This window comes from Hippocampus bargibanti, linkage group LG02 (assembly GCF_051943395.1).
Source record: "Hippocampus bargibanti isolate YZ-2025 linkage group LG02, ASM5194339v1, whole genome shotgun sequence".
Taxonomy (NCBI): Eukaryota; Metazoa; Chordata; class Actinopteri; order Syngnathiformes; family Syngnathidae; genus Hippocampus; species Hippocampus bargibanti.
In genome coordinates, this window is record NC_142735.1 from 36,351,616 (window position 1) to 36,366,615 (window position 15,000).

Here is a 15,000-nt window from a genome sequence, read left to right on the forward strand (position 1 = left end):
TCATTTAGAATTTCGGAGATAGTGTACATTTATGGTCTAGTCTAGTCTAGTCTTTCTTTCACCAATGTCTCGCGGTCCTCATCGCAGAGGTGTGTTTCCTGGAGCGTGGCCATTGCGCAGTCAAGTCTTTCCCACTGGTTCATTACGTTCCGTTTTCACTTAATTGGGCTAGCGCAGCCTTTTAAACACGACTAGGCAATAAATAGAAGCTGAGCCATCGTTTTCTGACGGTGGGCAGCAAGAATAGCTTGAAAAACGGGATATTTTATTCTCGCCAGCACAGAATCAAGACATATTTTCCATGCAGGCCTCACAGTGCACAGCACTTTTTTCAGCATGGAAGCTACTTTAAAAATGACCAAGTCAAAATGATTCCATTTTTAATAATAATAATAATAATACATTTAATTTATAAGCGCCTTTCATAACTCTCAAGGTCACTTTACAGTCGCAGGATATTTTTTTCTGTGGGTGAGCAGTGGCAGCTACACACGCCAGCGTTCACTCAACCCGGAAGTAACTGAAATAGCTAGAAAGCTAGCTACCTAGCTAATAGTACGCTAGAGAGCCAAAACTGTAATAGATAACTAATAGATAGCTAGCTATATAGCTAGCCAGCCAGACCGCTAATAGATAGCTAATATATAGCTAATAGCTAACTAACAGATAAAAAAAGATAGCTATGAAGGTAGCTTATATTATTATACTGCGATAGCGCAGCTCACGAACTTAATTGGTTCCCGTAAGGTGAAAAGTTTCTCTGCCAAACATTTATTTCCCATAAGAAACCATGAAAATGAGAATAATCCGTTCCCAAGTTCCCATAAAACATACTTTTCTACAAAATAAGCCTTAAAACTCCACAGAATATACCTTATTTTATGTATAATAAATGTGCTATTGTATTGTAATTAAAGAAATAAACTGTACTGTATAATAAAGTCGTTTTATTTACCTTTGTGATGGTCGTTGATGTTGTTGCCTCTTGACGATATCCGAGTGAAGTTGCCGTGCTTTCTCAGCGATAATAACCTCACTCACACTGTCCCCTGTTAATTCGAATCAACAGAAGTTTTTCAACCTCTTCTATTGCCTGAGATCGTTGCTTAGACAGCACAGAAACACCCTTAGCCACACGTAGCAATGGTCGACTTAGCATACTGGTAGTGGGACGCCAAGTCACACAAACGCACACCGCGTTCGTGTTTTTCGATGATCTTCTTCTGCTCGACCATAATTTTCTTTTGTGTCCTCTTCATCTTAACACTAGCCTGCGGTGGGGTCTTTTTCAGTCCCATAATAGCAAAAGTACTCCACTCGATAACAAACCACGTTTGCACTTAAAGAAAGGAAGTGATGAAAACTAGTCCGCCAGCCACTGTGGCGCTGTGTTGTTTGGTTTGTTTACCGAAAACTAGTTCATATGCCAAGATTATTTTCTCGTGAATTTAAAGTTCGTAAGGCGAAAAGTTCATCAGCTAAAGCGTTCGTAAACTGAGGTATCACTGTACCTTCATCGAACGCGATGCATATGCGACAGTCCTCATGTTTTTGTAGAAGTACTGCACCAGGGCAACTTCATCTTTTGTTAAAGCGCTATCTAAATCAATATGTATTGTATTGTATTGTATTGTATACTCTCATAATACAAAACCCTGTATCTAATCCTCCTTGTGATATATTTCAGAAAACTTTGTGTATAGAAGTCCAGATGAGAACGACCTCAACCGAAATGGTAGCCCAGATTCCGACGCAGCAGATGGATCTTCTTGCAGTGAAGAGAGCAGCTCAGAACTGCACTTTAGCCAAGACCGAGATGTGGACCAGCAAAACCTCCAGGATCCAATCAAACCAACAAAGAGCCCCAGAAGAGGAGCAACGGGTCAGCCCAACGGAACCCAGGGACCGCCAGGAAAGCCCAAGAGAAAACGTTCGGGCTCAGACTCCAAGTCAGGGAAGCCTCGCAGAGCTCGTACCGCGTTCACCTACGAGCAGTTGGTTGCGCTGGAGAACAAGTTCAAGTCCACAAGGTACCTCTCCGTCTGCGAGCGACTCAACCTGGCACTTTCGCTTTCCCTCACTGAAACGCAGGTCAAGATCTGGTTCCAGAACCGCCGGACAAAGTGGAAGAAACAGAACCCCGGTGCGGACACTTCTGCTCCCACCGGTGCGGCTGGCAATGGGGGAGGAATAGGCGGTGGTCTGGGGAACCTGAGTCCACTCAGTCCATCGCCTCCAATCAGTGGACATCTCGCCATGCACACCGGCTACGCATCAGGTCACCATCACCCGTCGGCGGGCAGTCTGGTCCAGCTTCCTTTTCTCACAACGAGCCACGTTCTATCCCCTTTCATGTTGGGGACGCAGAGCTATGGGGCGCCTGCCTTCTACAGCTCACACCTGTAGACACTCAACTACAGTAAACACATGCGTACTGAGCCAAGACATACGTCTGTGTAAGATCTCAGTCGTACAGGAGCGGTCCATCGATGAGAAGGTTTCTTCAGCCGCCATCTGTACAAATTTGAAGGTGTCGGACGTTTCGCTTCTTATCCCAGAGCGGTGGTTCTTGATCTTGTTGAAGGCACCGAACCCCACCAGTTTCATATGTCCATTCAGCAAAGCCTTCTTCCAATGACTGTGCCTACTACCTGCAGACTAGACTGAGGGGTGGACCTCTGTGGCGGAGGATCCACTGAACCCCTGAGACCGACTCACTGAACCCCGAGGGTTCGATCGAACCCAGGTTATGAACCACTGTCCCAGAGGCTTCGTCAGCGAACTAAAATCTTTTGCTGGTAGTTTATGGCCCTATATACATCCCTACTGTCCAGACGTGGTGGTGCCGGACTCTGCTATGATTGGTCTCTGCTCTACTGCTCTCTGAGGACTACTCCCTGCGGCGACACTGATTACTTCTATTGTCCTGACTGATTGCTTCTATTGTCCTGCCGGAGTATGGGGTCTACGACTGGCCTGATTGCCCCATTTGATCTGGTACCTCATCAGCATAACTAAGCCTATGTTGCCTAAGAAGTCGATTGTAGGAACGATCCAAATTGAACTTCACCCCACCATGGCGAAGTGAAGGGTTTTAGTGTTTTATGAAAATAGCTACCAGCAAAAGATTTGAGTTCGCAGACGAAGCCTCTGGGATAAGAAGCAAAACGTCCGACACATTCAAGGAAGTACAGATGACGACTGAAGAAACCTTCTCATCGATGAGCCAAGACATGTTTCCAAAATGTGATTTCTTCAAGTCAGCTCGAGTTTTCAATTGTTATAATGTCAAAGGTTATTTTTTTCCAGGAATGAATGTTCATCTGTAAAAGTGTAGTTTACAGTGCTTGAACTCCGTATTCTGAATGCCTGTGAACAAAGAGAAGCCGATCTATCCATCGCTGGGTTTCCATTGTCCCTACAAATGTGGAAAACGCTCTAATAATAATAATAATAATAATAATAATAATAATAATAATAATAATAATAATAATAATAATACATTTCATTTATTAGCGCCTTTCAAAACTCTCAAGGTCACTTTACAGTCACTGGATAAGTTTTTCTGTGGGTGAGCAGCGGCAGCCACAAGCGCCAGCGTTCACTCAACCCGGAATAACTCAAAAAGATGTAAAGATAGCTAGCTAGCTAATCGAATGCTGGATAGCTCATAGATAGCTAGCTATTCAGATAGCTAATGTTTCCTGACTCAAATAGCTAGCTAGCTATCTATATATCTAATGGCTAGCTAGGTAGCTAGCTAGCTAATATGTTTCCTGACTTGATTTGAAGATTTGTCAATTTTATCAATTGACCTTTTAAATTTCCTTGACCAAATTACTGTTAATTCTGCACTGTAATTGTAATTATTACTGTATATTCACAACCGGAAACAGTCCTTAAAGTCAAACACTTAAAAACACACTGACTGTACTAAACTACGTACCACGCACACCCACCGTGACTCTCCTTCCAAACAGTAACACCTTCCCTCCCTCCTCCTCCCACTCCTATCCCTCAAGCCATCAACTACCATCACAAAGGTCAATAAAACGACTTTATTATACAGTAGTTTATTTCTTTAATTACAATGAAATATCACATTTATTATACATAAAATAAGGTATATTTTGTGTCGTTTTAAGACTTATTTAGTAGAAAATGAGGTTTTATGGGGACCTGGGAACGGATTATTCTCATTTTTAATGGTTTCCTATGGGAAATTAATGTTTGGAAGAGACACTTTTTTGCCTTAGACACATTTTCTGGGAACCAATCAAGTTCGTGAGCTGAGGCATCACTGTACTGTACCTCCAAAGTGATATTTTGCATTATCACTAGTCATGTGACCCGCTAACGTTCAAAGGGTAGGTAGCACGCCAGTAACTCCAGCAGTAACATTTCGTGACGTCACTCTTCATTGGAAATATTTTAATGTAGCAATTGTCATTTTCTTAAAATTGTACAAATATCATTTGGATTTTGTGTAAGACTGTCTTGGAATGGAAACCCAGCTTATAAAACTGTACGGAAATTGGATGTGATCAATGACTCAACGGGAAGATCGATGAAGAATCCTGGGTAGCTTCAACAGTGCTTTTGTTTGGCCATTTTGGGTGGGAAAACCAAAGGGCAGCTCATGTGCTTACGTCGTCTTTGATAATAAACTGTGAAGAATAGCAAAAGCGGATCAGTGTGTGTGTGTATTTGTGTGTAATGACTTCTGTCTGTCTGCCCTGTGATTGGCTGCGAGTACAAATACAAAGTGCATCGGAAAATTTCGATATATATATATACATATATATATATATATATATATATATATATATATATATATATATATATATATATATATATACATATACATATATACACATGTACATATGTACATATACACATACATGTACAAATATACATATATATACACATATATACACATATATGTACGCATTTACACATAAACAAGTACCCACACACACACACATATATATATATATATATATATATATATATATATAAATAGAGAGAGAGATATGTGTGTGTGTGTGTATATCTGACAATGTTTTTTCCTTAAAGCGCTATATAAATCCAATATGTCTTGTATTGTATTTTGAACAGCCGCCCCTATTTCAAGTTGAGATAACTCCAGACCCATATAATTTAGGAATTAACATTTTGTTCTGCAATGTGGGTGACAATATGGCTTTATTTTTATTTTTAAAATTCATTAAAAACAATAGACATACCAAACACCAAGGTGGTTAAGGATCACTGTATTGTTTAGGATCAATCAAACAAATCACGAAAAAGAAATGTGAAGGTCAGTTGAGGGCATAATTGAACTGATTGGAAAACTTGTCATGTTTTTTCCGATCAATTGTATTCATGGTCTCTGCAACTCTGCGCATGGCGCTCCTAGATGGAAAAGAAGGACAAAAGAAGAAGAAATTAGAAATAACAATAACATATGATCTGTGTTACATCAACAGTGTTCAATGGTGGTAAATAACAGTCAGTTAATCTATACATGCTCTAAAAAAAGGAAAAATATTAGAATGACCCTCCGCACCCTGCCCACCACCTTTTCCAGCGACTTCCTTCAGGCAGGCGCTACCTATCCATGCGCACCAAATCCAGCACAAAAACAGCTTTAAGCAATGAACTCTTCGCTATTCGCTATCTAACTAGCTAGTTGGTAACCTAGCCAGCTAGCTATTTGCTATATATTCACTATCTGACTAGCTAGCTAGCTAGCTAGCTAGCTATCTCTTAGTCATCATTAGCTAGCTAGCTAACTTTCCATCTATTTGAGTTATTCCAGATTGAGTGAACGCTGGCGCGTGTGGCTGCCGCTGCCCACCCGCAGAAAAACTGATCCTGTGACTGTAAAGTGATCTTGAGAGTTTTGAAAGGCGCTTAAAAATGAAATGTATTATTATAACCTACTTGTTGAATATCCGCTTCTCAAGCCGAGCCCGTGACGTGTTGCCGCTGTCCTTGAGATTGCTGAGGTTAACGTATTTATTCTTCTTTCTTTGCCGCTTTTTATCCAGCTTGTCAGAGCCTAAATCTTGTCCTGTTGCAATCTCAATATCTCGAACTAACCCTGCGTCATGCCAATCTGAAACATAGAACACGGATAACATAGAGCAGATCAAAAATCAGAATGAGCTAATATCCAGTGGCGGGCCGTCAGGGCCTGCCAGGCCTTCGCTGCTGGCCTATAAATATCTGAATCACAGACTGATATGAAGGCTATTTTGTCTGTGAATTCTCATTAAATACATTGAAACCTTGGCTTACGAACTTAATTGGTTCCCAGACAGAGTGTGTCAGGTGAAAAGTGTGTATCACAAAAAATAATTTCCCATAGGAAACCATTAAAATGAGAATAATCCGTTCCCAGGTACTCATAAAACATCATTTTCTACTTTCTAATTTTCTCAGCCTTAAAACTACACAAAATACACATTATTTTATGTATAATAAATGTGCTATGGTATTATAATGAAAGACATAAACTGTAGCGTATAATAAAGTTGTTTTATTGACCTTTGTGATGGTCGTTGATGGCTTGATGCAATGGATCGCTTTTTGCATCAAGTGTCTCAAAGAGCTCCGGGTTCCACATCTTCGAAGTTGTGATATTGCAACAGCAACAGTTGCAAGAAGACACACTCGACTTCATTAATAGCTGGTTCCCTTGCGTGTCTTTTCATTTCAAATTGTTGATGGCTTGTGCGGGTTATTTGTGGAGCCTGATTGATGGGAATTTTAACCTTGCAGTCTACACTCTGCCTTTGAACTAACCTTTGACAAGGAACGTAGCCTTCGTCTCGATGTGTTTCATTCTGGCTTGCTTTTCGATCCGTCCCAAAAAGACTCAACTGGCAAGTGGATTCCTTATAGTAGGACTTTCAAGACAAAGAAAGACAAGAGGACGTGGACAAAAAAAAGGGACCCAACTGAAAAAGGATCAAGGCTAGAAATCCGGATCTGGTGTCAATGTTGCAGCGGTGCCCGTTTCTCTTTCAACACTCCCAAGCCACTTCAGATGGGGGTCTCGTCTTTGTTTTGACAACTTTGGGCTCTGAGTCGGGGATCAGAGTGCAGACCACACACAAGCACACATGCTCTGTCTTTGGTTTGGTTCTGGTTTTAGCTCACGACCGTCCGTCACTTTCAAGGTAAGGACAATCCTGACCCGGTGACGCTCATTTATTAATTTAAAATATACATTTAAATAATTGATCACGATATGATGAGTTCTGTGTTATATCACTGTTACATTGTATTGTATTGTATTGTATTGTATTGTATTGTATTTATGATAGTACCTATGCTTGTCTGTGACTATAAAGTGTACTTGAGAGATTTGAAAGGTGCTTAAAATGTATTATTATTATTATTATTATTATTATTATTATTAGTAGTAGTAGTAGTAGTAGTAGGAGTAGTAGGAGTAGTAGTCATAGTATTATTATTATAATTGTTCTTCTTATTATTATTATTAGTAGTAGTAGTAGTCGTATCATTATCATTATTATCATCATTATTATTATTATTTATTATTATTATTATTATTATTATTATTATTATTACATTTCACTTATAAGCACCTTTCAAAACTCTCAAGGTCACTTTACAGTCACAGGATAGGTTTTTCTGTCGGTGAGCAGTGGCAACCACACACATCCGCGTTCACTCAACCCGGAAGTAACTCAAATAGAATAGTAAGACAAATAGATAGAAAGCTAGCTAGCAAGCCAATAGATAGCTAATAGCTAGCCAGCTAGATAGCTAGCCATCTTAGCGTTTTTTTTTTTTTTAGAACTTACAATACAATAGAAGAGGTTGAAAAACTTCTGTTGATTTGGATAAACGAAAAGCAGCTAGCGAGGGACATTGTGAGTGAGGGTATGAGCACCGAGAAAGCACGGCAACTTCACTCGGATATCATCAAGAGGCAACTACATCAACGACCATCACAAAGGTAAATAAAACGACTTTATTATATAGTACAGTTTATTTCTTTAATTACAATACAATAGCACATTTATCATACATAAAATAAGGTATATTCTGTGTAGTTTTAAAGGATAACCGACATCACTTTTTTGTTTCATAAACTAAAATATCAAAAACACGCAGTCTGCTATTTTTATTCAAATGCAAAACACCAATAAAAATGACTTCAAGTGTCCAAAATCTGCAAAAAATTGAGCTGCGAATGGGGCATTTTCAGAAAGTCCCGCCCCCAGTTCGTGACATCACGCCAAGACGTCTTGCATTGCGGCAGAATCAAAACAAGGGCTTCAGATTGGGAGAAGATGCTTTCTTGTTACTCATCCAGTTATGAATATGATTCAAATAGTTCTGAAGAGGAAAGCATACATGTTTGCAATCCATTCAAGAATTTATTCCGTGCCATTTTGAGGCAACACTGGGGGGAAATGTATCACCCAAAAAGAGGCAGAAAATGGGGACCGAGCTCCATGTGTTTCCACAGGCTGATAAATTCCTTCCATGGAGCTTGGTCGCAAGCTCCATGGAAACAAGTACAGCAAAGTACATTGACGTGATGGAAGGACTGCTACAATGTGTCTTTTTTTCGGCCAGAGGCGTTCCTTCAGTGACGTCACGTACGGACTCGTCACCAACTCAAAAACAAGACTTCCGGAATATTCAGCGTGAGTCTTAAAACGTAAAATAAAGCTATATGCGCTGGAATCTTTGTAAAATACGCTCAGTAGAAGTCATTTGAAGCCATTTTACAAATTATGGACACAACTTGTCCGGAGACGTCGGTTGTCCTTTAAGGCTTATTTGGAAGAAAACTATGTTTTATGGGGACCTGGGAATGGATTATTCTCATTTTTAATGGTTTCCTATGGGAAATTAATGTTTGGAAGACACACTTTTCGCCTAACACACACTTTCTGGGAACAAAGTTGGTAAGCTGAGGCATCACTCTACTGTCATTTTCTAAAGTTCCAAAAACATTCCCCATTCAATGGACCTACCATGTTTCTTCTTGGTCTTCTTCCTCTGCCGTTCTTCTCTTTGACGGTCTTCCTGGCTGCAGGGCCGACCGTCCTGGTCTCGCGGGATAATACGACCATGGAAAGGGCACTAAAAGACACAGAGGTGATGGAGTGACGGATCAGCTAATCACTAGAACAACCGACTCGTATGATCTGTGACTGCGGTGACTGAAGTCATCTTGAAATTAACCCTTTCATGCACCCTGTAGCATCATACCATGACAAGTTGTCTACAGTAGTTACCATTATACCCGAAAACATTTTAGATTGAATATAACATTGGCATAATAATCAGGGTAAAAACACATTTATTCTTATTCTTATTCTTATTATTTGATTTTGTTATCCCTCACTTGACAGTCAAGACTGCATTAGTTCGACTACGTTAAAGGACAACCGACACCTGCGGACAAGTGGTATCCATAATTTGTAAAATCACTAAATTGACACAAATTCCCAGCAGACAAATCAGCCCATTTCCAAAAGAGCTTGTGCGCCGTATTGTGCATTCTCTGGGACGCTACATTAGAGTCCAGACGGCTCGAATTGATACGGGAGGACTTCTTAAATCGATGGCAAACATTTATGCTTTCCTCTTCAGAACTATTTGAATGATATTCATAACGGGATGAGTAACAAGAAAGGATCTTTTCCCGAATCTGAAGCCACTGTTTTGATTCTGGAGCAAGGCAGTTTGTGAAGGAGTATCCTGGCGTGACATCACAACCGAGGGGGCGGGACTTTGTCAATCTCACCAGTTTCCAGCTCATTTTGTGGCAGTTTTGGGACACTTGAGGTCATTTTTATTGGTGTTTTGCATTTGACTACAAATATCATCCGCCGTGTTTTGGCCATTTTAGATGCTATTAAACGTTTCTCTGATGTCAGTTAGGAAACAAAAAAATGGTGTCGGTTGTCCTTTAAATGAGTGGCGGGATGAAAGAGTACCATGCAATGACAATTTGGCTTAGAGATATAAAACTTGGGTACTTTTGTGATTGGACCTAGTCTTCTTCTTTTCCTTTCAGTTTTTCCCTTCAGGGGTCGCCACAGCGAATCAATGTCCTCCATCTATCCCGGTTTTGTGCATCCTCTTCTCTCACACCAGCTACCTTCATGACTTCTTTGACAACATCCATAAACCTCCTCTTGGGTCTTGCTTTCGCTCTCCTGCTTGGCAATTCAAGGCTCAGCATCCTTTTTTTCCGATAGTCACTCTCTCTCTCTTCTGGTTCATGTCCAAACCATCTCAGTCTGTTGTAATCCTAGTCTGTCTATGATTAATAGCAGTAATTAACCAAATCCGTCGCCCCCATCTTCAGAACACAGACCCTTGACACTTGACTGAGAAGTGAATTTGAACTGTCAACCAGTCACCACCTTGTCATTAGTTGGATTAGATGGTGGGGAAGGATGTCAATCGTGGGATGTCGGACTTGGAACACTCCCAGAATGTTCAAAAAAGAGCTTTGAGTCAGCAAAGAAGACACGTCATCAATCCCGTTACTTGAGCCAGTCAGTCCGGATGACAACGGAATCACGGCACATGTGTAAACAACTGCACTAACAACTGAATTCAATCTGATTTCAAGGCAAAGGTGCCCGATCGGTCAAACGCGGTCGACTGGGAGCCATCGGACTCATCCCAAGTGGAGCACAAGAGTTGGGAGGAAGGAATGGCGGTAGGAAGAATTAAAAGGAGAAGAAGAAGAAGAAAAAGAAGAAAAAAAAGGAAAAGAAGAAAAAAAAAGAAAAAAAGAAAAAAAGGAAAAAAGAAAAAGAAGAAAAAAGAAGAAAAAGAAGACAAAGAAGAAAAAAAGAAGAAAAGAGAAGAAAAGGAAGAAAAAGAAAAAGATAAAGAAGAAAAAAAGAAGAAAAGAGAAGAAAAAGTAGAAAAAGAAAAAGAAAAAGAAGAAAAAGCAGAAGCTTAATAATAATAATAATAATAATAATAATAATAATAATAATAATAATAATAATAATAATAATAATAATAATATTTCATTTATAAGCGCGTTTCAAAACTCTCAAGGTCACTTTACAGTCACAGGATAAGTTTTTTTTTCTGTGGGTGGGCAGCGGTAGCCACATGCTCCAGCGTTCACTCAACCCCGAAGTAACTCAAAGAGATAGAGAGCTAGCTAGCTAGCTAATGGATAGCAAATAAAAATCGAATAGATAGCCAGATAGCCAACAGCTAGCAGCTGGGGGCGGGGAATAGAGGATAAAAACAAGCCGGCTGCCATTTTCTTGTTGGGAGATCGGGCTCGTTCGCAAACACACACCACTCATTGCGGTGCTTCGTGTGTATCGCGAAAAATACTTTGTATGCCAAGGTAAAATTGTCATAAATTTAACGTTCGTGAACCGAAAAGTTCATAAGCCAAGTGGTTCGTAAAGCGAGGTATCACTGTATCTTACTAGTGGAAATCTGATTTTATGATAATGCTATGTATATCACCCAGACTAAATTTACCCTGAAATGTTCTCTGCCTGACCTCCATGCTAGCATAGCACTTCTCCGACCCAAAGAACAAGATCATGATTAAAATGTGGAAATGAAATGGTTGAAAATTGGGTTACCTTCAATCGGTCTTGTCTCTTACAAATCTTCCCATTGCCTAACGCTGCGTTACAATAATGGCTGACAGGAGTGAATTGCCCAGGGAAAGAGATGTATCTGCATCTGCTCTCAGCCTTCAACTCCTTGTTTTCCACTTCCTCTTCCACATCAGCTGGAACCCAAAATTGATGCTGAGAAGCTGATCTGAGAAGAAATCACACAAGATTTGGATCTAGGTACAAAAAGTTACAGTTTAGATGTCGCCAGACGGTTTTACAGATTGCAGGTATGTGCAGTACTTGGTGATCTTGCCGGAGTTTGGCTGCTCCTGGCCCCAGTAATACAAATCCAAACCAAATGGAACTACTGGAACCCGAGAAGTTGTTTGCTCTTTGGTGGACTGACTTGAACCAGGTTCACTAGTGCAACTGTGAAGACAAAAAGAAAATATGAGCAACATTGAAACGGTTTCTTCAGCCCAATTTGCCCTGGTATCAGGCCAGTCGTCAGTCAAGACAATCAATAGAAGCAATCAGTGGAGCCGCAGGAATTAGTCCTCTGCTCACCCCAACCTGAGAACAGGGACCAATCACAGTAGAGTCCGGCACCGCCACGTCTGGACAGTAGGGATATATACATATAGGGCCGAAACTACCAGTAAGACTTTAGTTTGCTGACGAAGATTCTTGGATGGGTAGCGAAACGTCCGACACCTTCAAATTTGTACAGCTGACGGCTGAAGAAACCTTTTCATCGATGGACCGCTCCTGTACGACTGAGAGCTTACACAGACGAACGAGCAACATTCATTCATTCACTCATCTCCGGAACTGCCTATTCATAACTAGGGTCGCAGGGGAAGCTGAGACTATCCCAGCCGTGTTTGGGCAGTAGGCAGGGGACAACCTGAACCGGTAGCCAGCCAATTGAAGGCCACATAGAAATTTTTAAAAATAGATACAGGTAACATCCGACTTACGACCGGGTTCCGTTCCGACCACACGGTTGTAAGTCAAAATGGTCGTAAGTACGTAAATAATTTTGGGCTACTAGCGCATTGCGCAGCCAGGCGTAGAATTAAAATAAAAAAATAGGGTCTGGCAGTCGTGGTCATAAGTATGGGTGGTCGTAAGTGGCGCCCGCCGGTCGAAAGCTGGATGTTATCTGAATCTCTATATTTTTTTCCCCCACCTGGATGATGCAGTCACGTTAAGGTTTTTTTGGAAGATGCGAAAGGTCGCAGCTGCACAAGTTGGGTCCTTTTCATCTTCTTGCAGTCTTTTTAGTCTAGTGTAGTAGGCGGAGGGAGCTTGTGGTGGAGTGGAGGATGTTCCAGGAACAATGCATTTCGTGGCATGTTGTGATGGTGCTGGAGTGGAGGAAGTGCAACCCAAACCTAAAATAAAAATAACAAGACATTTTTATAGTGCTTTTCGAGATACTCAAAGTAATTTGGTCCTCTTTCCCCCGCCCCCAGTCTTCATTTAAAGCCACGTGATTGGTCAAGAACGCAGCAGTGAGGCGAGCTGGCATGGTGAGGCGAACTGGCTTTGATAGTTCAAAGGCAGGGTGTAGACTGGAAGGTTAAACATTCAAGAGATGGTCCAAGATGGTGAAAGAAGAAGGCTACGTTCCTCATCACGTGTTTCATACTGAGGAAACCGGACACTCCATTCCATCAAGCCATCAACAACCATCAAAAAGGTCAATAAAACCACTTTATTATACAGTACAGTTTTTTATTTAATTATAATACCATAGCACATTTATTATACAGAAAATGAGGTATATTTTGTGTCGTTTTAAGGCTTATTTAGTAGAAAGTTATATTTTATGGGAACCTGGGAACGGATTATTCTCATTTTAATGGTTTCCTATGGGAAATTAATTTTTGGGATATCCACTTTTTGCCTTACACACTCTGTCTGGGAACCAATTAAGTTCATAAGCCAAGGTATCACTGTACAATAAAACAGACCAAGCAGCAAAAGTAGACATTATTAAAAAAAAAAAAAAACATGAGAACAACCTTTTTTAAACAAATGCAAATGATCAGCAAACATTATAACATTTTCACAAATGGGTTTTAAGGTTTTTTTTTTTTCCCCCCAAACAGCAAAGAACAGCAAAGTGAGGAAAGGAAAATCAGGAAAAAAAGCGGAAAGTGGTATTGATTTTCTCGGGTAAAGCTCGGCCTGTAATTAACATGTTAATTTGAAAAAGAAGGAGAGTGTGTCCTGACGAGCAAGGGATAAAAAGGACTGATTATCAGTCCAACAGAATAAGAAAGAAGAAAGAACGCTGGATAGACAATAATATTAAAAGCAAGAAGATGTAGTCATCTTTGTCCTTGTCTTGTAAACAGTCACAATGTATTATTTTACTGTCTGTATGCGCATCTGTCTTTCTGTGTGTGTGTGTGTGTGTGTGTGTGTGTGTGTGTGTGTGTGTGTGTGTGTGTGTGTGTGTGTGTGTGTGTGTGTGTGTGTGTATGACTAGTCTTGTGGGGACCAATAATATTTTATAGTAAAGTCGAGTTATTTCGATATTGGTTATATTGATCGTACTGCTTATTACAATACTATTTTCATTTCTAGTCTTTTATGTCCTTCCTTCAGTGACGTCACGTACGGACTCGTCACCAACTCAAAAACAAGACTTCCTGGATATTCAACGCAAGTCTTAAAACGTAAAACATGGAATCTTTGTCAAATACGCTCAGTAGAAGTCATTTGAAGCCATTTTACAAATTATGGACACAATTTGTCCGGAGACGTCGGTTGTCCTTTAAAGTTGCATTTTTTTCCCTCCATATTATTGCAGTCAGAAATTCTGAACCTATACACCGTGGTGCATTTGACACTTCGATGATCACTATAGAGTAGAAGAATGGAGTGAAGTTTCAAAGAATACAGCTCAGAGATTTGAAATCATGAGCACATGCGAAATTGATCGATGTCTGGAATATGTGTGTTCAACAAACCATCTTCCACTTGTAGAAAAGCATTGATATCACACTCATATCCTTGTTTTTCGGGTACTTCAATGAAATCGCTGTCGTCGTCCTCATCCTCTTCAGCTGATGAAGCCTTAATGTGACAAGAAAACGTGTTTAAAACATTTTAATATCCATCGTTTTAATGTATTTATTCTACTTGCTAATACAGGTAACTTCCGACTTACCACCAGCTCGATTTACGACCGCCCGTACTTACGACCACGACATCCAGACCCCATTTTTTAAAATTTTAATTCTACGCCTGGCACCGCAACGCGCTAGCAGGACGGCAACACAAACAACTCAGCTAAACAGAACACAATTGATGAGGAACAAGGTAAAATGATCGCAGAGAAAGGATCGCAGAGAAAGGATCATTCCTCAAGATGGTGAAA

The 15,000-nt window shown here is 40.4% G+C and overlaps 2 protein-coding genes across 4 annotated transcripts in view; one reads left to right on the forward strand and one right to left on the reverse strand.

Annotated features, from left to right (window-relative positions):
* nkx1-2b (NK1 homeobox 2b) overlaps positions 1 to 3,084 on the forward strand; it is a 7,939-nt gene extending 4,855 nt beyond the window's left edge. For both annotated transcript variants that reach the window (XM_089018739.1, XM_089018748.1), the window contains exon 3: positions 1,688 to 3,084. In XM_089018739.1, coding sequence (XP_088874865.1) covers positions 1,688 to 2,406 — 719 coding nt within the window. In that variant the 3' untranslated portion in view covers positions 2,407 to 3,084. The remainder of the gene's footprint in view (positions 1 to 1,687) is intronic.
* A 1,982-nt stretch (positions 3,085 to 5,066) lies between these two features.
* Positions 5,067 to 15,000, reverse strand: part of uvssa (UV-stimulated scaffold protein A) — a 25,084-nt gene continuing 15,150 nt past the window's right edge. Inside the window, exons 7-13 of one of the 2 annotated variants that reach the window (XM_088991203.1) lie at positions 14,591 to 14,696; positions 12,799 to 13,003; positions 11,907 to 12,035; positions 11,628 to 11,811; positions 9,024 to 9,132; positions 5,947 to 6,121; positions 5,067 to 5,415 (exon numbers count right to left, since the gene is read on the reverse strand). In XM_088991203.1, coding sequence (XP_088847329.1) covers positions 5,322 to 5,415; positions 5,947 to 6,121; positions 9,024 to 9,132; positions 11,628 to 11,811; positions 11,907 to 12,035; positions 12,799 to 13,003; positions 14,591 to 14,696 — 1,002 coding nt within the window. In that variant the 3' untranslated portion in view covers positions 5,067 to 5,321. The remainder of the gene's footprint in view (positions 5,416 to 5,946; positions 6,122 to 9,023; positions 9,133 to 11,627; positions 11,812 to 11,906; positions 12,036 to 12,798; positions 13,004 to 14,590; positions 14,697 to 15,000) is intronic. The other variant, XM_088991202.1, reaches the window with a different exon arrangement.